The following is a 26,724-nucleotide window of genomic DNA, read 5'->3' as shown; positions in this document are numbered from 1 at the left end:
GAAGGGTTGCTCAAAACAAAACAATGATCAAATTCTTCATAGCTCTAAAAAGAGATAACTATGCCATGGAAATCACCACTAGTTTCCAAGTGGGAAATCTGCACCCCTTGGGACACTGCACTTTAAATAAATACTTTAAAACAAACAGATTCAGTGAATGATTGATATATGTCATCTAGAATTTCAATGCCACTGAAGACTATAAAATACCAGCTGGTAATATGGTTTGTTTGTAACTTGTTTCCCTGGCTTCTTATAAATAAAAAGCAATCTAATTCACTTTATTGCCAATCCACTTTATTTAATTCTGCTTGGCATGTGTAGGCTTTTCAGACATGCTTGAGAAGTTCAAAAGCAACATCTGTCCTACGTTTCAGGACGAACAACTCACCTCAGATTCATGACGTGTGTGGAAACAGTATTTGTATAAGTTAACACTAAGAGTGCCTGAAACACATCCTCTCTTTAGGACCCAAAGTTTTAGGAGGCAATGACATGTAATTAAAAAGTGGCTTTCACACTTAAAAGTTAAGTGAATATCTTTATATAAACATTTTTCTTGAGTAGTCACTTTTGCCTTTTGTTATTATAGATCTCTATCATTTGATTAGAACTTATTTAATCACAACCCTGTATTCTTTCCTCTTTGACCCTGCAGTGAACAGAAGACTGGTTAGATGCAAGTAAGCTTGTTTATGAAAATATCTGATAATCTGCAAGCATGGCTAGAAGCCTTATAAAGAACAAATGCTTAAAATCCAAAATATTTAAAGTTTTCACACACTAGGAAAGTCCATTTTAAAAAGGCAACAACACTTTTATCCAAGCAAACAAATTTTAATTCTCCACCACCACCTTCGCCAACTGAAATTTTCTGAAAGAATTACCTCGTTGGAGGATAGGATGGAGGAGCAGTGACAGGCTGCATAGGGTAACTTCCAGGCACCTGAGGATAACTGTAGTTACTTTGTCCATATCCTAAGCTCGGCTGGCTGTAACCTGTGGTACTTGACTGAGGCTGGCTAGTCTCCGCTGGCTTGCTGCTATCCTGGGGTCTAAAAGCAAAGTTCAGCAATGAGGAGTTACCTTGTACCAAACTCCCCTCTCCCCCAATTCTCCTTACAACAGGTAATGATACCCAAAGTATACCAGCAGAAGACCAGGATATATTAGTTTATGGAATTTATGACCTAAAATTGCAATTAGGTAGTCCAATGCATTTTAATTTCAAATCAAGATCCGTTTCATCACTATGGAAGGATAGAATTCATTAGATAAATTCAAGACTTTATATTCTGACTGACAATTTATACATTCTTCCACTACTAGAGAAATCATTGGCTACCTCATTAACAATAATTAAAAATACAATTTTGCTACAGCTTCCATTTACCTTATTAATCAGGTGCAATCTCAAATCTAAAGCACATAATTTAGAATTATACCAACTCCAGCATGGCCCCAGTGATACCAGTCAGCTCTGTGTTTTGGGGGAAGCAGGGCACAGTGCCTGGCCTATCTGACTCATGAGGGACGGACACACATACACACACACACACACACCCCCCCCCGCAGGTCTCTGCTTGAACCAAGACCAATCAGAGAAAAGGCGTTGGGAGACACACCTAGACCCCTCCTGACAAGGGTGATAAAGATTAAGACATCTCCATTTGCATACAGAATAGAGAGCAGAGAACCTAGCCTCACCTGCATGGAAGATGGGACAGGATTAGCATATAGAATGAAGAACAGAGAACCGCACTGAACTCTGGGACCAGAAAAGCAGGGAAGCACTGCATCATGGGAATCTCTGCTCCAGATGTTAATGAACCTCCCCTGCCCCCACCCAGCTCAGCAGTTATCAGACCAATTCTAGTAATGAATCCTTGACTGATATCCAAAATACTGAAGCAGCCTAGCTGCAATGTGAGCTCCCTGGAAGAAAACACCACCCATAGCTAAGAGCGATCAGCTCCTATTGTCTAGCCTAAAGAAAATCCTTGAGTCATCAGTTTACCCATAAACAAATCTAGTGTTCTCCCTTGAACCATTGTTGTTTCTCTACAAAAAACCCCTACCTATGTTCAAGTAAGTGTTCTGATGCTTAGATTCAAACTATGCATCAGTTCTGCTGGGACTCCATCTTCTCCTGACTGTTCATGCTGGAGTCTCTGCCTGTCTCCAGCACTCAGGACCCTGAGCTACCACCATCATCCAGGAACCCTGACCAGTTCAAGCCTCTTGCAGTGGGTGAGATCCCCTTCTTTCTCTCTGTTTTCCTTTCTACCTTAGGTATTAACCTTTAATAATGTATGTTATGTTGGTTTAGCCCTCCTTGTGTAGTTACCACTGTTATTCAATAAATAACTTTTATGGTTAAGCTGGTTGCGTCTCTCTCTCTCTTGCTGAACTTTACTCTTTTGTGTTTTTAGCTTCCCCCATTTACTCTACAGAAACACTTCTTTTACCTAAGCTAAAGATAAAGGTGGCAGCTTGAAAGTGCTGCTTGACCCAGTCCATTGAGCCCAGGGGCACATAAGGGGTCAGCTTGAAAGTGCCGACTGACCCGGTCCGTTCAGACTTGCTCTGTTAGAGTGTGTGTGTGTGTGCGCGCACGCGCGCGTGCACTCATCTGGTTCTGGAGGAACCCAGCCCTAGTGAACCTAGGTCCTGCAGGATAGCTCCATCAGGAGGCGACTTGCTTAAGGGCGAAGTAGAGCTCCACATGAAAACACATGTGACACAAGCAGAACATTGATAGAATTACAGAACATGTCGCCCGCCCCCTGAAGAGTAACCCGAATAAATAAGCATACCCCAAACAAATGGGCAAATCTGGTAACACCAGACAGATCACATTCTAGAGCCAATTAACTCAGACATTCACTCAAGGTTTTCCTGCACTATGCTTGTAAACAGCTTTGCCACCTGATGGCATCAGCTTGTTTTGTTTAACATTCAATCTGATTTAGAGATAACTGTTCTAAACCTCTTTTTAGTTAAAGACTATCTTACATTTGCTGAACACACAATTAAGCTAAGAGGTCTATTGTCAACAGGGGCCAAACACATTGAAGATATTTTGTATCAAGTTATCCACGTACACCCATTCCCAAACGACATGCTAGGCAATACTATTGCTTTAAGTAACCCCATAACTAAAAGATAGACAAGTGTTAATTTTCCACTATTTTTCCTATCTTACAGTTTGATAGCACTGCATCTACAGTCAGACGCACTGTTTCGATGATCAGTAGAATTTCCTGTGTTAGGCAATCGCTTGGTAACATTGCTGGCACCCTGTGCTGGACACAGAGGGAGCAAGTCATGTACACACTTTTCCCAGGCACTGAAAGAGCTATGAGATACAGCAGCAAAGCTGAAACCAAAAATGCAAAAGGAGAGGCATATGCAGAGAGAGAGAGGAGGAGGCCCAAGCATGTTCGGTGTTGCTTTTGGATCTGTCAATGGCCCACCTTTCTAACTGATAGGAGAGCAGAAAGACCCTCATTTAAAAAGAAAAAAATTAAATGAAATTGTTCTGTATTACCTTGCAGGTGCAGATGTTGCAGGCTGCTGCCCATAGGTTGGGTAGGCAGGCTGGGTGCCATAAGCGGACTGTGCTGCATAAGAAGCCTGAGTGGTAGTAACTGTGGGTGTGGTGGTATCGTAGGCTGCTGTGCCGTACCCCTGGACGGGCTGACTATAAGCTGGGGGGGCAGTTGGGGTGGTATAACCTAGAACAAACAAAAGCTTTGTCAGATTGATGTTCAATCTAGATTTCATTGATGTTCAATCTAGATTTCCTATTTCAGACTACTTTTATTCTTCTTCAAAGACTTTTACCCAGAGGTTATAAATGTTACCAATTTTACTTTTACTATGCAATATAGGTAATCCGAAAACATAAAAATTGACTTATGCCCCTTTTCTGCTTATTCATGGTACATGAAGGCCTGGAAATTTGTTTCCCCCAAACAGTGTTTTTGCTTTAAACATTAGAAATTCCAGGCTAGTCTTCCAGGTCCAACTAATGACTAGAGAAATAATTACATCACTGAGAACAAAAAAGCTGATTGACCAAGGGTGAGTTCCTTCTCAGTCAGACTAAAGATTGATTGTTTACTACTATTTAACTTCAAAATCTAATTTAAAAAAAAGTACAATACAGGCAGAGACCTGTAGAAAATACTCCAAAACAGGGAAGAGTCAGAGAACATTCTTGTTATTTCTAACATAAAAAAACCCAAACAATTACAGAAACTTTTAGCTAAGTCACACCCATATTAGGCCTTAATACAGCACAAAGAAAAGGCATAAGGCTAATTTTTAAGATGATCTTTACAGGTTACCATAAAAGCACTATGTACTTGCAATCATTAGTAATTCTTGAAATGTAAAGAATGAACTTTAATTTTGCACTTACATAAGAACGGCCATACTGGGTCAGACCAATGGTCCATCTAGCCCAGTATCCTGACTTCCAACAGTGGCCAATGCCAGATGCTTCAGAGGGAATGAACAGAACAGGGCAATTATCGAGTGATCCATCCCCTGTCATTCAGTCCCAGCATCTGGCAGCCAGAGGCTTAGGGACACCCAGAGCATGAAGTTGCACGCTGACCATCTTGGCTAATAGCTATTGATGGACCTATCCTACATGACCTTATCTAACTCATTTTTGAACCCAGTTATATTTTTGGCCTTCACAGCAAGGAATTTCACAGGCTGACTGCATTGTGTGGAGAAGTACTTCCTTTTGCGTGATTTAAACCTGCTGCCTATTAATTTCAATGGGTGACCCTGGTTCTTGAGTTATGTGAAGGAGATAACACTTCCTTGTTCACTTTCTCCATACCATTCATGATTTTATAACCTTCTATCATATCCCCCCTCAGCCATCTCTTTTCCAAGTTGAAGAGTCTGTCTTTTTAATCTCTCCTCACACGGAAACTGTTCCATGCCCCTAGTCATTTGTGTTGTCCTTCTCATACCTTCTCCAATTCTAATATATCTTTTTTGAGATAAGTTGAATTGTATGCAGTACTCAAGGTATGGGGTACCAGGATTTATATCATGGCATTATGATATTTACTGTCTTCTTATTTATCCCTTTCCTAATGGTTCCTAACATTGTTAGCTTCTTTGACTGCCGGTGTACAGTAAGAAGATATTTTCAGAGAACTATCCACAATGACTCCAAGATCTCTTTCTTGAGTAGTAACAGCTAATTTAGACACCATCATTTTGTATGTATAGTTGGGCTTTTGTCTTCCACTGCGCATTACTTTGCATTTATCGACACTGAATTTCATCTGCCATTTTGTTGTCCAGTAACCCAGTTTCGTGAGATTCTTTTGTAACGCTTCACAGTCTGCTTTGGACTTGACTATCTTGAGAAATTTACTATTTGCAAAACTTGTCATCTCACTGTTTACCTCTTTTTCTGGATCACTTATGAATATGTTGAACAGCATACTCTAGTAAGTTAGAGAAGAGGTATTTCAATAAAGAAACATACCAAGAAGTCAAATTGTTTCTGCTGTTTTAATATGTCATTGGTTAAAGGAAGACCATAGCAATTTAATATGCCACAGGCAAAATATACAGTAGTTCATATAAACAAATCGTTGACACTTTTTAGAAATATCGATCATTGCTCCTATCTCCAGTTAGCGAGTAGGAGATGTTCTTTACTGGTATTTTCCAGCAGCTCAGCTTGATTTTGCAAAAGGGCACTGATAGCTAGCATTGAGGACAGTAAGAGGAAAACACCATCTCAGTCCTATTTTTCATCAGTTAAGATAACAGCTTCCTTTTTACTTGTTAATTTTATTATAATTAATAAACTTGTAATCACAAAGATGAATACATCACATGTAGTGTTCAGACTAACTACACTGGAGTTTTCCTTTCCACTGCCTGATTTTCAAAAGAGAATCTCCAGTACTGTAGTGTTTATTAGTCAGCATCTTTTCCTTTCATCCTCAGTGTCTTCAAAATGCACAAGGCTGCTTTCACTAATCATTGTGCTATGTAGGTGACCTGTCAACAAAATCCAGCCTTTTCCTAATTGGTTAATGAAGCAGTGTTTAAACTGAGCAGAGGAAACTACCTCATAGCACATGCCAAAACAGCTACACTGGTAAACTATAAAACCAACTTCAGTTCAACATTCTGAGTAGTAACCCAGCACACGTGTAATAATTCAAGTGTTCTTCATGAATCCCAGCATTTTAAATTGCACTTGTTACAATTCAGCCAAGCTACAAAAGCCAAAGTGCAAGTAGGTATTTATTCTCCCTTCCTATAGGAAGGCTAGATCAACAATATTTGCTTTTCATAATATTCTGGGTACTCATTTCTGTCTAGAGTGCAAATCCCTGTTCTGAAGCCTAAGCGTGCTAGTGAGGAAGAAAGGTGAATGGGATGATGCTGAATGGTGTAAAATGAGCACAGTTTTTTGTGTTCAGCAAATTGAAACAGTTCAAACACTCAAAAAAAACCAAACATGAGCCACAAAAGCATTCCACAAAGACTAGCTGATCAACCTAAAGTTAGATGAACCCCAGTTCCAAAAAACTAAGCCCTGAGCGCTCACTGACAACATCAGGTTTTTGCAGTAAGTCAGTTCCGAGTGGTCAGAGGTAAACTTCACAGCAAACTAATGCACTTGGGTCCCAATCCTGCACTCAGAGAGAATTTGTTGCAGGATCAAGGCCTTACCTAGATCTTTCCAACTGTGGACCCTTTTCCCTGACACATTTGATGGTATTATTAAAACCAAATGCAAAGCAGGTAGTAGAGTGTGCACACTGCCAGATGTCACAAAGGCTGTTAACTCTCCTACTAAAAGGAACCTTGAATTTTAAGCACATGTGAACTCTAGTCTTGGCACATCATTTGTAAAAGTGCTTTTAATATTTAAGCCTCAATATGTAAATAGTTAGTGATTTAGGAACTCCTTACTGTAAATTCTAATTTCAGCTGCACATCAGCATAGTTTAATATAAAACACTTAGAGCTGTATCTTTTGATGTATTAGATTCCATTTTGGGGGAACATTTAGACCAGCACCTCTCAAACTGGAGTCCATAGGGCCCACTAACTCCTCCCCCTCCCTCCCAGTGCCTCCTACACAACTGGGAGGCACTGGGAGGGAGGGGGAGGAATGTGGATAGGGTATGCTTAGGGCAGGAGGTGGGAAGAGGAGGGGCAGGGGTAGAGTGGGAGCAGGAAGAAGTGGGGCCTTGGAGGAGTGGTGGAGTGGGGGCAGGGCCTGGGGCTCAGCAAGGGCTTTGGGGGTCTGCAAAACTTTTTAAATCAAATTGAGAGTCCTCTGGTTGCTAACGTTTGAGAACCCCTGATTTAGACAATGTAACCACCCACTTACTGAACAATTTGGGAGTCTCCAAAACAGACTAAAAAAAAAAGTTTAAGAACTTCATAATCTGCTTTAAGCAGCCCAGTAAAGATATTCCTTAGTCAGCTCCAGTTCCTCTCACAGGATCTAACCCAGCAAGCCTTTTGCACACAACCCTCCCATTTATGTAAACAGCTCTTCTTTCTGCATTAGAAGGGAAGGATTCAATCGTAAAAGAATACTCAGCTAAAATATTGGATTGAAAAGGATTTATTCTGAAATGGCTGGCTTCTCTTCAGGTGGTGGCAGTTTTCAAAGTTCTCTCTAATTTAAACAGCCAGCATCATAAACTACTATGGTGTTTAATAGGTTCCTGCAGAATCCTAATACATACGGGATAGGTAAACTTACTATAAGTGAGAACCAAGACACAGGAAATTATGTTCACCATCCATAATAAATTATTCTTCATGATGGTGGGCCATCAACTTCAAGTACTGACATTTTAAATACATAATACTAAGATACAGGGGCAAAAAGAAAGAATGGGTTTGGTTATTTGAACAAGATAACTCTCAATCTAGAGATCACAAAGAGGTCACCAGGGTTATGACCCTTCCTCCCAACCTTTACGCCTAGAGGGGAAAGGGAGTCCCAAAAAACTGCTTCATTGGGGTAACAATATAGAAGATATTGATAACCTTTGGATTAACTCACACCAAGTGCAAATCAGTGCCAGCCACACAGGACCAAATAGGCTGGGACTAAGGGGAGACTGATTGAGCCTCTCATGTGGGACTAAAATATGCCCCTATGCAGGCAGAGACAACCTTAGCCTGGACCATTATCATGGTGCAGAAGAACCAGCTCTACTACTCATGCAGTCAGAACCCGCTTCAGTGGTATTTCAAGGGGAATGGGGAATTTGAGCACTGGCCTGCTAAACTTACAGTTGTGAGTTCAATCCTTGAGGGGGTCATTGAGGGATCCGGGACAAAAATCTGTCTGGGGATTGGACCTGCTTTGAGCAGCGGGTTGGACTAGATGACCACCTGAGGTCCCTTCCAACCCTGATATTCTATGATGCTATGATTCTAAGGAGCTTCACAGAGCAACGTAAAGCTCTGAGACAACATAAAGCCTTTTAATTAATTATGAAAATAGATAAAAAAGCACTATTTAAATAATTGTCTTATGCAATACGAAGTCAGCTTTTAGAGAAAATTAGTTGCAATTTGACTGGAAGTCTAAATGTGATCCTTTTTAAGGTGTTAATCTGTGTGTGCCTTACAGCACTACATGTTTTATAAAGCACGAAAACACAGAAACTGCATACTGAACAGTATCTTTGATGGATTTTGGATTAGGCCCCTAGGAGGTTTCAGGTTGTTTAAAACAGTACTACTATCAGTTCACCTTTGGATGGTTCTGAATCTTCTAGGAGAGGATGGTGTAGTGACTTTAGCATTCGGCACTAGGTGCATATAAGTAGCGTATATAAGCAGTTCTGCCAAAGTTAAAGACAGGGAGGCAAACTGATGGACAGGAAGGCACGCAAATCATATTCTAAGGACCTACGCCAATGTGGTCTTCCATCTGACCATATTTTTTTTTAAGTGGCATTTTTTATTGGATGCGAGAGGAAGCAGCATAGGAAAAATATCTAATATTGTTATATAGCCCAGTAAATGTACCTTGAGCTAAACATGGTGCATGCAAAAAACATAATCCATTATGGACTACTGTTCCTATAACCCCTGCACATTAAGGGCATGTATTCACTAAAGGCTAAATCAGCAGTGCTGCAACAGAAGCAGCAGCATCGATTTAGCAGGTCTGGAGAAGATGCCGCAAGTTAATGGGGGAAGCACTCTCCCATCAACGCAGACATCGTTGTAAATCGATCTAAGCTACGCCCAATTAAATAACACAATTTATGTAGCTTAACTAGCGTAACTTGGATCAACTTACCTTGTTAGTGTAGACAAGGCCTTAGCATCAGCAGAGATTTTTTCAGAGATATTTTTAAAGTTTAAGTCTACAAATATATTCTGTTAATCACTAAAAGCTATCAGTTCTAATTCTTCAAGGCATAAGATTACTGCCAGAAAGAAACCCTCCCCCACTTAAAGAACTGCACAATTAAATACATTATGGGGAAATTTTTTCTCCACATTTTCCATTGCAAGGCATCCACCTTACCATCCATCCATGCCCAGATATAATAGAAGCACTACTTGTATGCCCTGGATATTTCTAGGGAACCTTTAGGAACCACTAGAGACTATGTTTTTGCATGGACTCCTGGTTCAAACTGAGTGTACCAGAATATAGTCTTCAAATGATGTATCAAGTCTCTCCAGATCAGTTGTTTTTTTAAAAGTAAAAATATTAAGGTATTTTTATGAACAAGACTCCAGTTTAAAAAGCAAAAGTTAAGTAATTTACAGAGCATTTATGAAGATGTCAAGTATATGTCTGAACTGGAAACCCATAGACATAACATGGAACATGCAAAGGTGGTGATAAGAACAATCTGAACATGTCTAATCATGCTGTTTACCCTTTAGGAAATGGTAAAGACAGCTGGGTTATATTCATCTGGAACATCTTGGTACAGCTGTCACTAGATTGCTTGGAAAGTTTTATTCATAGAGCATGGCACTCAAGAGTTTGTCAATGGTACTTATTATACAGACATGGAACTTATAAATGGCACTAAATACTACCAAATTTTAAATAGTACTATATGTTTAATGTGATGTTATTAGGGCTAAAGCAAATGAAACACCTAAAGGGTTAACATCACAAGTTTAGACAGAATGAAACAGCATTTCCCATGCAAGAGTGAGCAGGATATTCAAACCTGTACTGGTCCCTTCTACTGTGGAAAGCACAAGACAAAAAGTAGAGGGTACACTATCAGAACAGGCAAACAGTTACTTTAACCAATTTGATTTTCAAGCAACTGAAGAGATGCCCTGAGTACACATTCCCAATGAGCATTGTTACATAGCTTTTGTGTGTGTGTGTTTGTTTTTTTTAAACAAAGTACATTCTGTAGATTAAACGGGTATGTTTACTCCTGGCATTCACCCCACCCACATCTCAGCATCGTTTTAAATCAGCATTCCCTACAAGAAAAGCTATAGGAAGACTAAAACCTTTTCTACGTCAAAGCTGCCCTGATCAATTCAATATGGTTTAGGTTCATATTTAGGTAGAAGATTTTAACTAAGCTCTTTCCCCAGTAAAAACAAAGTCATGCAACAGTGTTGAGGCTCTTACCCGTTGGAGGCTGCCCATATGAAGTTGCATATGCAGTTTGCCCATATGTTGCAGTTGTCTGAGCCTGTGTGTAGCTGACATCAGTGGGTTGTCCATAAGTTCCATAACTCTGTTGCCCATAGGCCTGCTCCAAAGAAAATATATATTTAATTCAAGCACTGAGATGAGTTGTATTTCATTACACAGAGGCATATAAACAGTCATTTTGGGGACACGGAGTAAAAAGGCAGCAGTGTGGAGCAATTTAAATCGATTTATTTTTGTTTTAATAACAGAGCTAAATGACCATATATATTCGATCATAAGCCAGTTTGTTTATAAGCCAACCCCCTCCCCCCCGCCCCCAAGATGGATAAGTAAAAATGGAAAAATTTTATAACCTGTTCAAAAGCTGACCCTATAATTCAGGGGTCAGCAAACTTTGGCTCCTGGGCCATCAGGATAAGCCGCTGGTGGGCCGAGATGGTTTGTCTACCTCAAGCGTCCACAGGAATGGAGGTAAACCTAAGTAAACAAAGTGTCCCAGCACGCCAGTTGCTTACCCTGATAGTCAGGACAGCAACTAGTGGGGAATTTTTTTTTTTTTGGCGGGGGGGGGGGAAGCTGGGAGTCAGGGGAGTAAGCCCTGTGACCATCCCCCACATGACCCCACCCCTAGCCCCAGTTCCCCACACTCTCCCCTCCCATCCCACCTTATCTGGGGAGGATGTCTCTGACCTGGCTAGAGCTGCTCCGGCTGCCTAGGTGGCCACAGCCTGCTCTGGGGGCGGGGCCGAGCAGCATGCCAGTCTTGGAGCTGCAGCTGCTTCAGAGGCTGGGGGGAGAGCAGCATGGCCAGAAGCAGACACACACTGGCCCTGCCTCTTCCCTTCTGTCTCTGCTGGCTGTGCTGCCTCTCCTTGCTCTCTTTGTTGGGGGGGGAAGGGTGGTGTCCCACCTCTCCCTCTCTATATCCATTCATAAGCCTACCCCCTTCTCTGGTGCTTCCCTTTTTATTAAAATAATTCGGCTTATGAACGAGTATATACAGTAGATTGAGGCTTTGTAAAGCTAATTTAAGATACTGTATCTTTAGATTATAAATTTATATTCAAGTAAATTATAAGTGCAGTTTCTAAATGTCACTACTGGTATCTTTATTAGAATTTTACGAACCCCACAGCCAAACAAAATATTGAAAACTAAGCCTTTGATCCTGCAAACACAAATACATAACTTTATCCACATGCATAATCCCAGGCTTCCTACAGACTTTGACAGGTGTACTCACATGTTTAAAGTTAATCATATGAATATATGTGTATGCAGCCTGAGGAGCTAAAAAACATACTTTTTATTAAAACTTTTCTTAGTGGAATAAAATCTTTGACCCTTCAAAACAAAATTCCTTCAGTGTTAACTGTGAAATGTTACTTAGGCTTTCAAAGCATTAACAAAATTGTTGTGAACATTTTCCAAAGCAGGAACCTAAACCCATATTTAGGTACTTGAGGGCATGATTTTCAAAAGCACCTAAGGAGGTTTATTACACCAGCTGAGCTAGCCTACCTCCAGTATCATCCTGAGAAACACACAAACTACAAAGTGATTAGCAGCACATGATATGTCTACACTGCAGCTGGGTTTGTGCCTCTGAGCCTGGGTAGCCAGACTCAGGCTAGCTCCACTTAAACTAGCATGCTACAAATAGCAGTATGGACACTGCAGCATGGGTGGCAACTCAGGCTGCTGCTAGCAACCCAAGCCCAAGCCTGGCTGACCTATGGGTCTGAGGTCAGGTAACTAGTCTGAGTCACTGACAATGCTGCAACAGACACACTGCTATTTTAGGCATGCTAGTTCAAGTGAGTTTGTCTACTTGGGCTGGGAGCTGTAGTGTAGATACCCACAGAGTAATTGTTCTAGTACACTGATTAGATTAGCAGTTGAGTTGCTGTAACTGGAGCTGCTGCACCCCCACTGAATTACAAGCTGGAGCTTCAAACACTTTCCTTCACCTACCTAAGCTTAAAGCACCACATCTCTCGTGCTAGAGATTTGTGTGTGAACAAGATCTGCGTGTGGGTGAGGAGCAAAGCTCAAGTTATATCTCGAGCTAAAACTGCAGTGAAGACAAGCCTGATGTGACTTAGGACCACATGTCTCATTGACTTCAAATTGCAAATCCTAAAGGAGGATAGCCTATTCACATGAAAGCATTTCAAGCTTTCTTGACTTGTGGAAAGTTCAGTAGGTCAGAAGTTGAGGAAAGGCTGCAAGTGTAACATGCACTATTTGCCTATAAATATGAGTTGTGTTGTTCTCACAGACAGGGTCTTAGGCCATGTCTACATCTAAAATTTTGCAGCGCTGGTTGTTACAGCTGTATTAGTACAGCTGTATAGGGCCAGCGCTGCAGAGTGGCCACACTTACAGCAACCAGCGCTGCAAGTGGTGTTAGATGTGGCCACACTGCAGCGCTGTTGGGCGGCTTCAAGGGGGGTTCCGGGACCGAGAGAGCAAACCGGGAAAGGAAACCAGCTTCGCCGCGGTTTGCTCTCTCGGTCCCGGAGCCAGCCAGCAAACCGCAGGGAAGGAGACCTGCTTGCTCGGGGTTCCGGGACCGAGAGAGCAAACCGGGAACGCCGCGGTTTGCTCTCTCGGTCCCGGAGCCAGCCAGCAAACCGCGGGGAAGGAGACCTGCTTGCTCGGGGTTCCGGGACCGAGAGAGCAAACCGGGAACGCCGCGGTTTGCTCTCTCGGTCCCGGAGCCAGCCAGCAAACCGCGGGGAAGGAGACCTGCTTGCTCGGGGTTCCGGGACCGAGAGAGCAAACCGGGAACGCCGCGGTTTGCTCTCTCGGTCCCGGAGCCAGCCAGCAAACCGCGGGGAAGGAGACCTGCTTGCTCGGGGTTCCGGGACCGAGAGAGCAAACCGCGGCGAAGCTGGTTTCCTTTCCCGGTTTGCTCTCTCGGTCCCGGAACCCCGAGCAAGCAGGTCTCCTTCCCCGCGGTTTGCTGGCTGGCTCCGGGACCGAGAGAGCAAACCGCGGCGTTCCCGGTTTGCTCTCTCGGTCCCGGAACCCCGAGCAAGCAGGTCTCCTTCCCCGCGGTTTGCTGGCTGGCTCCGGGACCGAGAGAGCAAACCGCGGCGTTCCCGGTTTGCTCTCTCGGTCCCGGAACCCCGAGCAAGCAGGTCTCCTTCCCCGCGGTTTGCTGGCTGGCTCCGGGACCGAGAGAGCAAACCGCGGCGTTCCCGGTTTGCTCTCTCGGTCCCGGAACCCCGAGCAAGCAGGTCTCCTTCCCCGCGGTTTGCTGGCTGGCTCCGGGACCGAGAGAGCAAACCGGGAAAGGAAACCAGCTTGATTACCAGAGGCTTCCTCCTTCCACGGAGGTCAAGAAAAGCGCTGGTGAGTGTCTACATTGGATTACCAGCGCTGGATCACCAGCGCTGGATCCTCTACACCCGAGACAAAACGGGAGTACGGCCAGCGCTGCAAAGAGGGAGTTGCAGCGCTGGTGATGCCCTGCAGATGTGGACACTCTCAAAGTTGCAGCGCTGTAACTCCCTCACCAGCGCTGCAACTTTCTGATGTAGACAAGCCCCTAGTGAGCCCTTGGTCTTCTCTTTTTCAACACAGATGAACATTTTAAGTGTGAAACTTCTCAGAAGAAAAAAATCTACATAAAATCTGAAATTCTAACAATTAGAAAAACTAAAGAAAAGTATAAAACATCCACTATCGCAGGGGTCAGCAACCTTTCAGAAGCAATGTGCCGAGTCTTCATTTATTCGCTCTAATTAAAGTTTCGTGTGCCAGTAATACATTTTAATGTTTTTAGAAGGTCTCCTTCTAGAAGTCTATAATATATAAACAAACTATTGTTGTATGTAAAATAAACAAACATTTTAAAAAATGTTTAAGAAGTTTCATTTAAAATTAAATTAAAATGAAGAGCCCCCCCGGACCGGTGGCCAGGACCCAGGCAGTATGAGTGCCACTGAAAATCAGCTCGCGTGCCATAGGTTGCCTACCCCTGCACTACAGCATACTGGTGGCTTGACTAATGTGAATCTGTTATTATTTAGTTATTTGGGGGAAAAAGGAGTTATCTGTATGGATACTCTATCTCAGAATATTGGACGTCCAGAAGATTGGATGTCCCTCTAAACTCTTAAGCATGATTCAATCCTTCCATGAAAATATGTAAGGCACGGTCCAATATGATGGCTCAGTGTTTGAGGCTTTCCAGATGCATAGCGGAGTTAAGCTAGACTATGTACTTGCCCCACTCTGTTTGAGATCATCTTCTCTCTGCTACTGAAACTAGCTTTTGGCTCATCAACTGAGGGAATCTACTTGCACACAAGATCTGATGGAAAGTTGTTCAATCTTGCAAGACTCAGATCTAAAACCAAGACTCGGGAGGCCCTTATCCAACACTTTCTCTTTGCTAATGATGCAGCAGTGACAGCGTACACAGAAGCGCATCTTCAAAGCCTAATGGACAGTTTTTCCACAGCCTGCCTGACTTCAGGCTTACTATAAGCCTAAAAAAGACTAAATGTGCCAAGAAGTTGAGGAAGCAGCCTCCATTAAGATAAACAACTATGAACTTGAGCAGTGAAGGAGTTCACATACCTGGGGTCCACTCTCACAGTCAACCTTTCACTTGAAACAGAACTCAACATCCAGATTGGAAAAGCTGCCACAACAATGTCTAGACTGAACAAGAGGGTATGGCAAAACAACAAACTCACAGAACACACAAAGATGTGTGTATCATGTGTGTGCTATCAGCACATTTTTGTACATAAGCGAGACATGGACCTTGTACTCTCTTCAGGAAAAGAGGCTGAACAGCTTTCATACGTGTTGCCTTCATCAAATCTTTGGAATCTTCTGGAGGGACCGTCACCAACACTGAGGTGCTCAAACGGGCCAGCATAACAGCATGCAAACACTTCCCAAACAGACAGACACTTCCGTTGGCTTGGGCAGGTGTGCTGAATTAATGATGGGCACATCCCAAAGGGCACTCTCTACAGCGAATTGGCATTAGGAAAAAGACCCAAAGGACATCCAAAATTGCATTTCAAGGATGTGTGCAAGTGAGACCTCAAAGAAATGGACATGGATGTGGACAAATGGGAAGATCACAGTCAAGACTGCAGCCTTTGGAAACAAGAGCTTAACAAAGGTCTCCAGAGTTGCGAGAGGAAGCAGTCCAGCTTAACAGAGGAGGAAAGAGCTTGCAGAAGGCAGAGCCCAAAGGGCTTAAAATGTGACAGATGTGGCAGAGATTGTTTCTCGAGTGGGTCTCTTCAGCCACCCTCGTGGCTGACATAAAACCAACTGAGTAAATTCTTTACCTTTCACGGGTGCATACCCATGGTCTCTTGAGACTGAAGGATGCCTATTACTCTACCTCAGGGATTCTCAAACTTCATTGCACTGCAACCCCCTTCTGAGAACAAAAATTACTACATGACCCCAGGAGGCCGATCCCTGCCAAAGACAAAGCCCCACCACCCCGGGCAGGGGGACCAAGGCCAAAGGGCTTCAGCCCCAGGTGAGGGGGCTTATAACCTCAGTCGCACCATACAGGGCGGAAGCCCTTGTGCTTCGGCTTCAGCCCTGGGCAGTGGGGCTCGGGCTTTGGCCCCAGGAGGAGGGGCTCTGGCTTTGGCTCCAGCAAGTCTAATGCCAGCCCTAGCGACCCTATTAAAATGGTGTCACAACCCACATTGGGGTCCCAACCCCCAGTTTGAGAACTGCTATATTTAGTTCTAAAGTCATTTTTCATCAATACAATTATGTAAACAAAACTTAAATTAGTGTGTAGGTCACTGATTAAGGAGGCCCAAATGCAAAGATTATATCTCTCTGGCAACAGTTGGTACCTTACAGCTGTAGTGTAAGGCATGCAGCTCCCTGGAAAGTGAAACTATCAAATGATGCTAGCAGAAACACAGAAACCTAAACTAGAGTTTTAGAAGGAAACTCAGTATTCCTTTAAAATGCATTTGATGTTTGTGTCTGCATAATCTGGATCCTTAAGATTTTTTTTTAAACCCAAACATTTTAGTTTCCTTTTGATGGCCATCAGCCTGAAATCTAGTCAATTTCAAGTGTTAACAATTGTTTCTGGTATAATACCTGTACTTAAAGTCTATTCTCTTCCCATTCCATCAAATGACTGCTGCAACTTTGCAAATTACATTTCCCTACTTTAACAGGTTTCTCTCTCCTGCACTGCTGAATTAAATATTCACAAACAGGGAAACTGTTAAATACACGCCAAGAATTATTTTCTCTCAATTCTCTCAGTTACAGCAGTAGGCTAAGAAATTCTTAACAGTAAGTGAACAGTTCCAGATTTTATGGTTGATGTCCCTTTAAGGAAGACTTCTACGCACTCTAAAATGTTATCAGAAAACTTTCCAACATATTTCACATTAAAGCTCAGTCTTTTTCTTTGGTTACTTAATGGCTGGTCAAGTCTGGCTTAGTTTACTGGTAGACATGTGACTCAGTAGCTGTTATGAAAATACCCCATGTTTTACCTGGGTCGTCTGTGCATATCCTTGAGCTGGCTGAGCTGCATAAGCACTGTAGCTATAAAAAGAATGTAATGAAATTTTAAAATGCAGATATACACTATTGAATTGTGTAATATATACTTTACATAAACATTTTCAATGTTCCCAAACTATTTTTGTTGTAGTTCTTGGTAACAGAATATAAAAGGTCTAATTTAAAGAAAACAGTAGAATCCATTTTTTATTTAGAAATCTACACACACACACACGTTAAGAAATACACTATATACCTAATCTTCACTAAAGAGGAAACTATTGTATGCCTTTTAAAAACACAAACGGAGACTATAATGTTACTTACCCTTGCTGGGCTGCAGCTTGGCTATAGGTACTATAGTCTGCAGGAAAGAAAGAAGAGTAAGAACGTTGACAAAGACAGCTAATAAAATTAATGGTATAAGAGTGTAGTTGCCAGAATCTCTTCCAGCTGCTTGGAAGAGGAGAAACCATTACAAACAATCAGAAACCAGTGTTTCAAAGGTGCTAAAAATAAACACATTTATTAGGCATTTTGGTTTGGAAGCAAAAACTTTCCCTTTGTTACCTGCTGCTTCCAGCTATCTTGGGTTACCCCATTTTAATGTGTCACCTTGGATGGCACCCAGCTACAGAAGCAGCAGGGTTTTTTTTGTTTTTGTTTTTTAAAGAAACACTATGCCTGGCCCCTTTAAGACAAGGTCAGTTTCAGGAGGCTTTGCTCCAAACTATTTAAAATTGAAGAACCTAAAATAAGGCCCTGCTCCTTGTATTTTGACTTTAAAAGGCCAAAAGTGAATCACTGGAAGATTGCTTAAAAGTTTGTGTCAAAATCCAAGATATTCAGTTGGCAATGAGTTTTTATATTCCCACCCACCCCATCGCCTTGGTCAAAGACAATGCTATATTTCAGATTATTACAGATCATAAATGCAAAGCTTCACTGAAAGTTATGAAGTGTTTTTAGCTGCATTTCAGACATCTAGAACAAGTGGTAGCAGAAGTTCCTCAACAGGTCAAGGCCTTAGTTGCCAAACAAATCACTACTTTTGAAAGCTTCCAGGGTAAGGGAAGTGTGATTAACAGAGTATGGAAAGATCGGACATTGTTCGAACTCTCTGTATCTATGCATTCTCTAAATTAGTGTTTCTCAACAACTGATCCCTGAGATCTCCCAGACACAATCAGGAAGGCAGCAAGCTGGTCTCTGGTATCAAAAATGTTGAGAAACACTGCTACTAGCTCAGGCTAAGGCATCTAATTTAGTTGAAAGCAGTTTGGGACCAGATATTGCTACACTTTTCTTGCAAAAAGTCAAGTAGTCCCAAATGGGAACAGATGTATATATTTTTATTTTGACAATACCTCAGAGTTAGCTAGTATAGGCAAGAAAACTGAAGTAAAAAAACCTGAGGAGTCTGACTGCAGAATTCAAGGATCTGCTTTAATTCTTTCATTTATCTTTCTAGCTTCTTGTAACTGAAATGTGTGTGGCACTGAATAAACAATGGTTCAATATAAAAACGTAGTATTTTTATTAAAAGTAGCAAAGAATCCTGTGGCACCTTATAGACTAACAGACATATTGGATCATGAGCTTTCGTGGGTGAATACCCACTTCGTCAGATGCATGCAGGGGAAATTTCCAGAGGCAGGTATAAATATGCAAGCAAGAATCAGGCTAGAGATAACAAGGTTAGTTCAATCAGGGAGGATGAGGCCTTCTTCTAGCAGTTGAGGTGTGAACACCAAGGGAGGAGAAACTGCTTTTGTAGCTGGCTAGCCATTCACAGTCTTTGTTTAATCCTGAGTTTATGGTGTCAAATTTGCAGATGAACTGAAGCTCAGCAGTTTCTCTTTGAAAAGAGTATTTTTATTGTATATCAGTGGCTCACATTTCTTAAAGCCGAGGACTCCTCAGCAACACAATTTTCAGATCTCTGCTTCCCACCCCTTCACCCCATTCACATATAATGCTGATTAAAATTAATCATATGGGTTTTTCCCCTCCCATTTCAATCTTGGTGTTGCTGTTGGGGGATTCATGCACTGGTTGGGATTTTGAGGGGGAGTGCATTAGTAAGGAAGTTGCAGTGGCTTGGATGATAACTACTGACCAGACTGCACACTATTTTGAACTTTGCAGTAGGAAGAAATAAAGTTATTGTATTGGGAATGGAAGGTCATGGGGTAGAAAGTCTTCGCAAATTTATTTTTAGATTAAACACCTGCCATTTGATGCCATTCAGAACCAAATGTGTTAAACTGCTCTTCTGAAAAATCCAAGCTCCTAAAATCCCTCACACAAATTAGACTATATTCTAGCATTACTTGTTTTTTCTAAATTTTTTAAAATTAAACATTTTTTAAAGTGTACAACTTGCTACATCCAATTCTTTGACTCTGCCTTTTATAGACGTTTAAAATGTGTGCCCATTCCCAGCTCAGATGCATTATCATTTCAGTCTTTAAAACATTCATTTAACAAAATAGTTAAAGTTGACCTAAAATGAGCAATGCCATTTGTTTCTTTCACACTTTGTATTGCTTTCCTTCACCTCACTGTTCATCATGCTACACCTCTACCTCGATATAACAGAATTCGGATATAACGCAGTAAAGCAGTGCTCGCCCGGGGGGGCGGGGGGGGGGCCTGCGCACTCAGGTGGATCAAAGCAAGTTCAATATAAAGCAGTTTCACCTATAATGCAGTAAGATTTTTTGGCTCCTGAGGACAGCGTTATATCGGGGTAGAGGCGTGTTTACGTCTTAACTTCCCTCCTTTCCTTCCAGGTTTGCTCCACCTTATCTTATTCCTAACCAACTCTCCCTCCCCCTCGTTCCTCATTCCCCTTATTTTCTATATACAGTATCTATCAACTCCCCCATCCATTTTCACTGAACACACTCAACACTTCTGAGATTATTTCTTGTAGCTGGGGAGAATATGTACATATGGCCACCACTTATGTGCTGAGATGAGACAGGTGAGTCCCCAGCTCTGCTTCCTCTTGCTCAGGGGTTCTCAAACCGGGAGTTGGGCCCCTCAAGAGGTCGCAAGGTTATTACATCAGGGGGTTGCAAGCTGTCAACCTCCACCTCAAACCCTGCTTGCCTTCAGCATTTATAATGGTGTTAAATATATTTAAAAGTGTGCTTAATTTATTAGGGGGTTGCACTTAGAGGCTTGCTGTGTGAAAGGGGTCACCAGTAAAACAGTTTGAAACCCACTGCTCTTGCTGTTCAGTGGAAGGACACTGGCAAGCAAATTACTACACCCACAACAATGAGCTGAGCCTCAGAAACAGCCCCAAATTTGAGAATCTTTACTACGCAATCTTCAGTTACTTGTAACACTTATTTTTCCCCTCATCTCCCCTTTTATGTCCTTTAAACAACCTAAGATAGTGTTTTTACTATTAGGACTCTAATCAGTTTAATTAAATACATTATGAAATCTGTCTTTAACTTCCCTTTTCTAATGTGCTTGAATGGACTAGTGAACATTTTAAATAAGAAATATTTTGGTTAATTGTTATAACAAGGGATCCTAGCTTTCCATTATATAAAAAAAATTCTCAAGTAAAAAATCCAGTGTTTTTTAGCCATATTATACAGTGGAACCCCGTTTGTCCGATCTAATTGGGACTGAGGCCCAATCAGATAACAAAAATTCAGATAATCTGGAAAATGGACAAAAAGCTTCAGCCTCAGCCACCAAGGTCTCCCACTGACAGCTCAAGCCCTGCTGCCTGGGCCTGAAGCTTTTTGCCCATTCTCCAGATTATCCAGATTTTTGCTTATCCAGTGTAGCCCGTCCCAATTAGATCAGATAAATGGGGTTCCACCATAGTTAATATACAACTGCATTTTTTTCATAAAATGTAAAAAATAAAAATTTGCCATAAAAGTGCAAATTCCACATTTTTCCATGGCAAATGGATTTCTAGGATCCCTGGTTATAACATTTCAAAAACTCATTTCAATGGGACTTGAATCTTCAGCCCTCTTCTGTTTCACGAGACCCGACAATGCAATGGTGCAGCACTAATACAGCAGCTCCTGAAGAAAAAACATCCTCCTTTAGGGAATGGCAAGACAGGCACATTTTTTTAAAACCATTTTGACAATTTCACTCTTACATGTTTCTTTAGTCATTAGATCTTTAGGTTGATAAGCCCAAAGTTTGACCTATTTATAATTTTTTGCAACGCTCATGTACGATTGCGTTTTCTTCCAAAGAAATGCTTCATTGGTTTTCTCCAAAGAAAAAAAGTTATCTGTCAGAAACTAAGTGAAAAGCACCCATAAAAGAACTTAGTACACATGAAGGAAAGTAAATCATTAAACACTAAATTTAAAAATAAAAAACATGAATCAAACTAACTTTTCAGTACTGCAAGTTTTCTAGCAGAGTGCACCAATTAAACAAAAGTCAGGAACCCTTGATTTAAATCAATGTGGGGTGTTTTTGTCATGTTTTGCATTTGCACTTTAGTTAGTTTCCGGGTTGATTCCCATTGATTGGTAATCACTAAAATACGTAGATTTGCAACTAACTTACACTACAAGTGGCGCTTTTTTGCTAGCAAGGAGGCTACATTACAGCTATACACATTTATTTAACCAATTATCTAGATTAATTTTTAATCAGATGATTGTTTGCTTATGATTTGTGTCAAGTGGTATTTGAATGAAATTAAAATTAAATCAGGAGTGCACAAATCCAGCACTTGTTGTTAAATAAAATTACCTTAAATGTGCTGGATAAGTAAATAAATAATTCAAAACACGGTTTACGTTTAAAACTGGTTAGTGAACTGATTATTTGATTACCACCTTCTTCAAAATTTTAGAACAAGAAGATCACACCCTATTACATACTTTTTATTCAGATTAAACATGTACTGCTTAATTTTTTTAGTTGAAATTATTTTAATAGATTATAATAAATCTAAGACAACATAGGTTGTCAATTTCAAATATAATTTTAAATGTTTATTTAAAAAACCAAACTCATACTTAATTTTTTATTTTTTTTTTTTAAAGCAGCATGAATTTTTATCCACCCTGTTTTCTGGTGCTAAAGTTCTAGAAATCTGTTTAAATACCTTCACTGTACTGATTTTTAAAGATAAGCTGCAAGAATCACTGTGTTCAAATTAAAGGCATACTGGAGCAGATTTAGGCTTCTCTGATGTGTCCTTTCCTAAGACAAAGAGGACCCTTGGTGTGTAAAGAAATACTGTCCAAGTTGTGTATATAAATACTATGGTGCTGCTCTGGTGCCAGAAAGGCTACCAAACAAACCACAGTATAATATAACAGGTCCTTAGTTACACCACAATTCCACTGTTTAGCATAGATGGACTCTTAACCACACTCCCAAACAGCAAAAACACCTTTGTCTGTACCAGGCTCTATCACAGTCCCAGAAAAAGTTAATCTACTATCAATCCTATACAACTGAAACATAATGTAACCAGATATATTCATCACAGGATCTCATGACATATCTGTTGGCCAAATATTAGTCTGTTTATCTTTTCACTGCTATATAAACCACATCCACAATGAGGCTCAACAAACATTTACCAAAGACAATTTTTGCAGTTTAGCCTGCCTATGTGGACAAGATGTAAATGTTTAATCCACATTAAAAAAAAATGCTTTAGAAACAATATTAGCCCAAAGCATATTTTAAAATAAACTTCAAGTACTGAGTCCTAATGTGGAGAGGGATTGTAATGGCCCTATCCATCTTATTTCCCGCTCTACTCCTATAGAAAACTTGAGTTTCGGTAATTAAAGTTGTAGTTCCTTAAGAAATCCTAGGCATTTTGCATTACACAATTACTGAATGTATTACATGATTAACAAGTAGAACAAAACTACAGTTCCTCCATTTTGATACACAATTTTCAATAGAGGCACTCTTGCTTTTACTCTAACCAAATACTTAATCCTAGTTGTTCTGTGATCCCAGCAACAACACATGCTGATGAAAAGCTGCTGATATGCTAACTCTATATTCAAATGTGTACTTTGCAAAAGATCTTTAGTCATGTAATTATATTAACAAAACTGTTATTCAGCCCCTCTTTTTGCTTACATGGAGATGTAAATACTTGTAGATATACATCCTAAAACTCAAGATGACTGTTTCTAGATCTTGGAATTTTAATGCTTTGGTGTAATCTCTTACTCCTTGGTCTGAAAGATGGGTAAAGATCAGTCTCTCTCCAGGGCAATTAATCTGATGTTAAGCCAGAAAGAGAAAGCACTATATCAGCACTAACCGTCAACCCCTAATTTAAGATAATTTTCATGATCTACTATCAAGTATGAATATATGCTTTAAGAACATCTATGCAGGTGGGGCATTTGCCATCAAAAACTGAGAAGTGTACAGAATAATTAGTGATTTTAGAGGGGCAATAATGGGAGAACTGTTCTCCCACCCTTTCAGATCATCTCTTAAACCAGCAGCTGCTCTGACTCATGCAGAGCCAGCCATTCTGTACTTCCACGTTTGCAAAGCAGTTAGCAATAGTTAGTGAAGCTGGATCCTAGAGAGGACAGTTGCCAAAGTGGAGTGAGGAGCAGTAAATTTTGAACAATACACAAGAGAATATTAATGTAAAGGTTACTTAAGAATGCACTTTGACTGTGACAAGAATACAAGATGGGATTTGTAACGAATAATCTAATGCCTTGTAAGTTTTGTACCAACAAAAGCACACTCTCATTCCTTAGCCAGTTTTCTATATTTTAAAAGCAGCAAAGAATCCTGTGGCACCTTACAGACTAACAGACGTTTTGGAGCATGAGCTTTGGTGGGTGAATACCCACTTCATCGGAAACATGCAGTGGAAATTTAAATAATAATTAAAAAAATATTTTAAAGACATTCTTCAAAAATAATGTGTTAAAACTGCTTTAAAGTACTAGAGGTGGTGTGTGTTTTGGTGCAAAATGGGATATACAGATTAGGTAACAGATGTTGAAGCATACAGGTGTTCTCATTTTTGGCAATAAGCATGCAGAGCACTTAAATCTGAAAGAGTTAAGAGAAAAGACATTTCATGATGAGTAAAGATTTTCTAGGAAACTAACTGTCTAGTGAGCCCCAACCTTCACTGCCACACCACAGTGCAAACCTTCAATGGTAAATGCCTTTTAACATAACACCCATTTTACAAGCCCAGCCTCAGCAGGAGAGCGGCTCTCGTTACAATCAGCGCACTGAACACTGAACTTCTCATCAGCTTCTCGGCTCATGAAAAGGAGCCGCTTCCCCCGCAGGAAGGTAACTGCCCGTGTTTCGCTGGGACGGACCCAGCTTTTCAGAGGCATTTAGATGCCAGCGGCCTACGCGTGTGTGTCAACCTGGCCCCAAAGCCGCGGGCCGGCGCAGCCCAGAGCTCCCCGCGGGCTCGGCCCCACAGGGCGCTGAAGCCAGTGGCGCTGCCAGGGCAGAGGCCCCACGGCGGAGCTGGACGAGTGGGTGCCGCGGCCCCACGCCCTGGCTCCCGCCTTCCGTCTCCGCCATTGGCCCCCCGCGGCCCGGCCCGGCCCTCGGGCGGCTCCATTGTGCGAGCGCGGCTCCGGCCAGCCCGCTGGGGAGACGGAGGCGGCTGCGGGAGGCCAACCCGGGCCCGGCGCTGGCGGGCGGCTCGGGCCGGGGAGCGGAGCCCCCCGCGCCGCCCGCCTGAACGGGACACAACGGGAGCGGGAGCGGGGCCGGGCCCGCCCCAACCGACCCTCCCGTCACACGCGGCCCGGAGAAGCTTCCAGAACCGCCCCCCCCCTTCCCGGGAAGCGCCCGGCGGGGCCGGGCCTCGGCCTGCCCCATGCGCCCCGCGCCGAGGGGCCGCTCCCCCGGCTGGGGGCCGGCCGGGCCGAGTCTCTCTATCGCCGCCCCCCGCCTCACCCGTCGACGCCATTTTCTCGCTTGTTCCTCCTCGTTCTCTCAACGTCCGTCTGGTCGCTCTGCCGCGCGCTCATGCGCAGCCTTTCCAACCTCGGCTCCTACCACTCCGAACGGGAGGGGGGGCTAACTCCATTTCCCCTCCCCACCGCCTCGCCTGATCCCAACTCCCCTCCGCACGGAGACTCTCCCCCCGGCAGGGAGCAAATACCAGTCGGGAGCCTGGCAAGGGAGGAGACAGGGACCACGGAGATTTATTTCTAGGCATGTCTCCCCTTTGGGGTGGAGAATGGTTCAGTCCACCCAGTTAGGGACCGTCGTTCAAGAGACACTCTAGGGAAACGCAGAATGGGCCTCCGAGGTTGGGGGAGGGACGGGGAGGCCAGACTCGCGGGGCTGTGCCGCACATGGGGGGGAATGCGGGGACGGGGGAGAGCTGCCATCACAGATTGTCCTTATTGAAATGACCCACATACACGAGTCATATCTCGGCTTAAAGTCCCATGACACAGCCTGCAGTGCGCTGTGTGATGTCATTGTGGGGAGTTGGTATGAGGTCAACGCTTGGAGCAGTGGGGTGCTGGTGTGATGTCATCTCATGCAGTCAGAGCAGGTAGCTGTGATGTCAATGCGCAGAGCCGCAGGGTAACTCACTGAGTGAGTTAGCACAAGGTTAATCCATAGACCTGTGCAGTGATGTTTTGACACAGCATCTTCGTGGTGGCCTTCTGTGCGATGCAACATCATCACAGGTTATAGTGTTTCATAGGCTTTGAAAGTGATTTGGGGAGCTGTGACGCAGCAGGCCCAAACTCTGTAGCAGAGCTGGGTTCAGAAGGGCTAGTGGAAGGGACAGACTGGGGCAGGAGCTGAATGGCAGTTGGAGCAGGGCCACGTGGGGACAGGGGGAGGTGAGTGGCTGAGTGAGGGTGCAGAGACACATGGGGCTGGGGGAGAGAGTGCAGGTAAACATGGAGATGAGGGAGAAGGGGTGACTGAGTGGGGGTGTAGGGACACATGGGGATGGGGAAGAGAGTGCAGGTAAACATGGAGATGAGGGAGAAGGGGTGACTGAGTGGGGGTGCAAGGACACATAGGGATGGGGCAGATGAGACTGACAGAATGGGAGATGCTAGAGTCAGCCAGGGTCTGCATGGGGGAGGCTCCCCAACTCCCTAACCATCCTCCGCCCCCATAAAAAAAAACCCTGTTCCATACCTTCCACCCATACCCAACAACTCTCCAGATTCACTCCCCGGATTCCCTCTGCCTGAGCTCCTTCATTACCCCTGACTCCCCCAAGCCTTTGCACTGCTTCTGAGGGGTGCAGGAAATACAGTTCTCTATTGTAGTTTAAATGAATTATTACTCCATGTTCTGCATTAATATGCCTAGTAAGGTATCTATTTGTCAAAAGACATGTCCTGAATCTTTTTTGTTGTCTGTATTGTTACAGACATACTGTACTTGCTCACAGGTATTTTGAAATAATTTACCAAAATAATTGAAACTGGCATGATTATATTGTGTTATTTTGACAAAATATGCAGAATTTTTACTTTTTGGCACAGAATTCCCCCCCAGAG

The 26,724-nt window shown here is 42.6% G+C and overlaps 1 protein-coding gene across 8 annotated transcripts in view; it reads right to left on the bottom strand.

Moving 5' to 3' along the window:
• The window catches only part of EWSR1 (EWS RNA binding protein 1), a 40,860-nt gene extending 15,603 nt beyond the window's left edge, over positions 1-25,257 (bottom strand). For 2 of the 8 annotated variants that reach the window (XM_030582333.1, XM_030582335.1), the window contains exons 1-6: positions 25,142-25,248; positions 17,534-17,570; positions 17,197-17,248; positions 10,652-10,775; positions 3,551-3,737; positions 888-1,055 (exon numbers count right to left, since the gene is read on the bottom strand). In XM_030582333.1, coding sequence (XP_030438193.1) covers positions 888-1,055; positions 3,551-3,737; positions 10,652-10,775; positions 17,197-17,248; positions 17,534-17,570; positions 25,142-25,154 — 581 coding nt within the window. In that variant the 5' untranslated portion in view covers positions 25,155-25,248. Of the gene's footprint in view, positions 1-887; positions 1,056-3,550; positions 3,738-10,229; positions 10,248-10,651; positions 10,779-17,196; positions 17,249-17,533; positions 17,571-25,141 lie in introns of all 8 variants that reach the window. The other 6 variants (XM_030582327.1, XM_030582330.1, XM_030582329.1 and 3 more) reach the window with 6 other exon arrangements.
• Between the last annotated feature and the right edge of the window lie 1,467 nt (positions 25,258-26,724).

Source organism: Gopherus evgoodei, chromosome 13 (genome assembly GCF_007399415.2).
Source record: "Gopherus evgoodei ecotype Sinaloan lineage chromosome 13, rGopEvg1_v1.p, whole genome shotgun sequence".
Lineage (NCBI taxonomy): Eukaryota > Metazoa > Chordata > Testudines > Testudinidae > Gopherus > Gopherus evgoodei.
The sequence above is the reverse complement of the archived record's forward strand: the minus strand, read 5'-3'. Positions and strand labels throughout refer to the sequence as shown.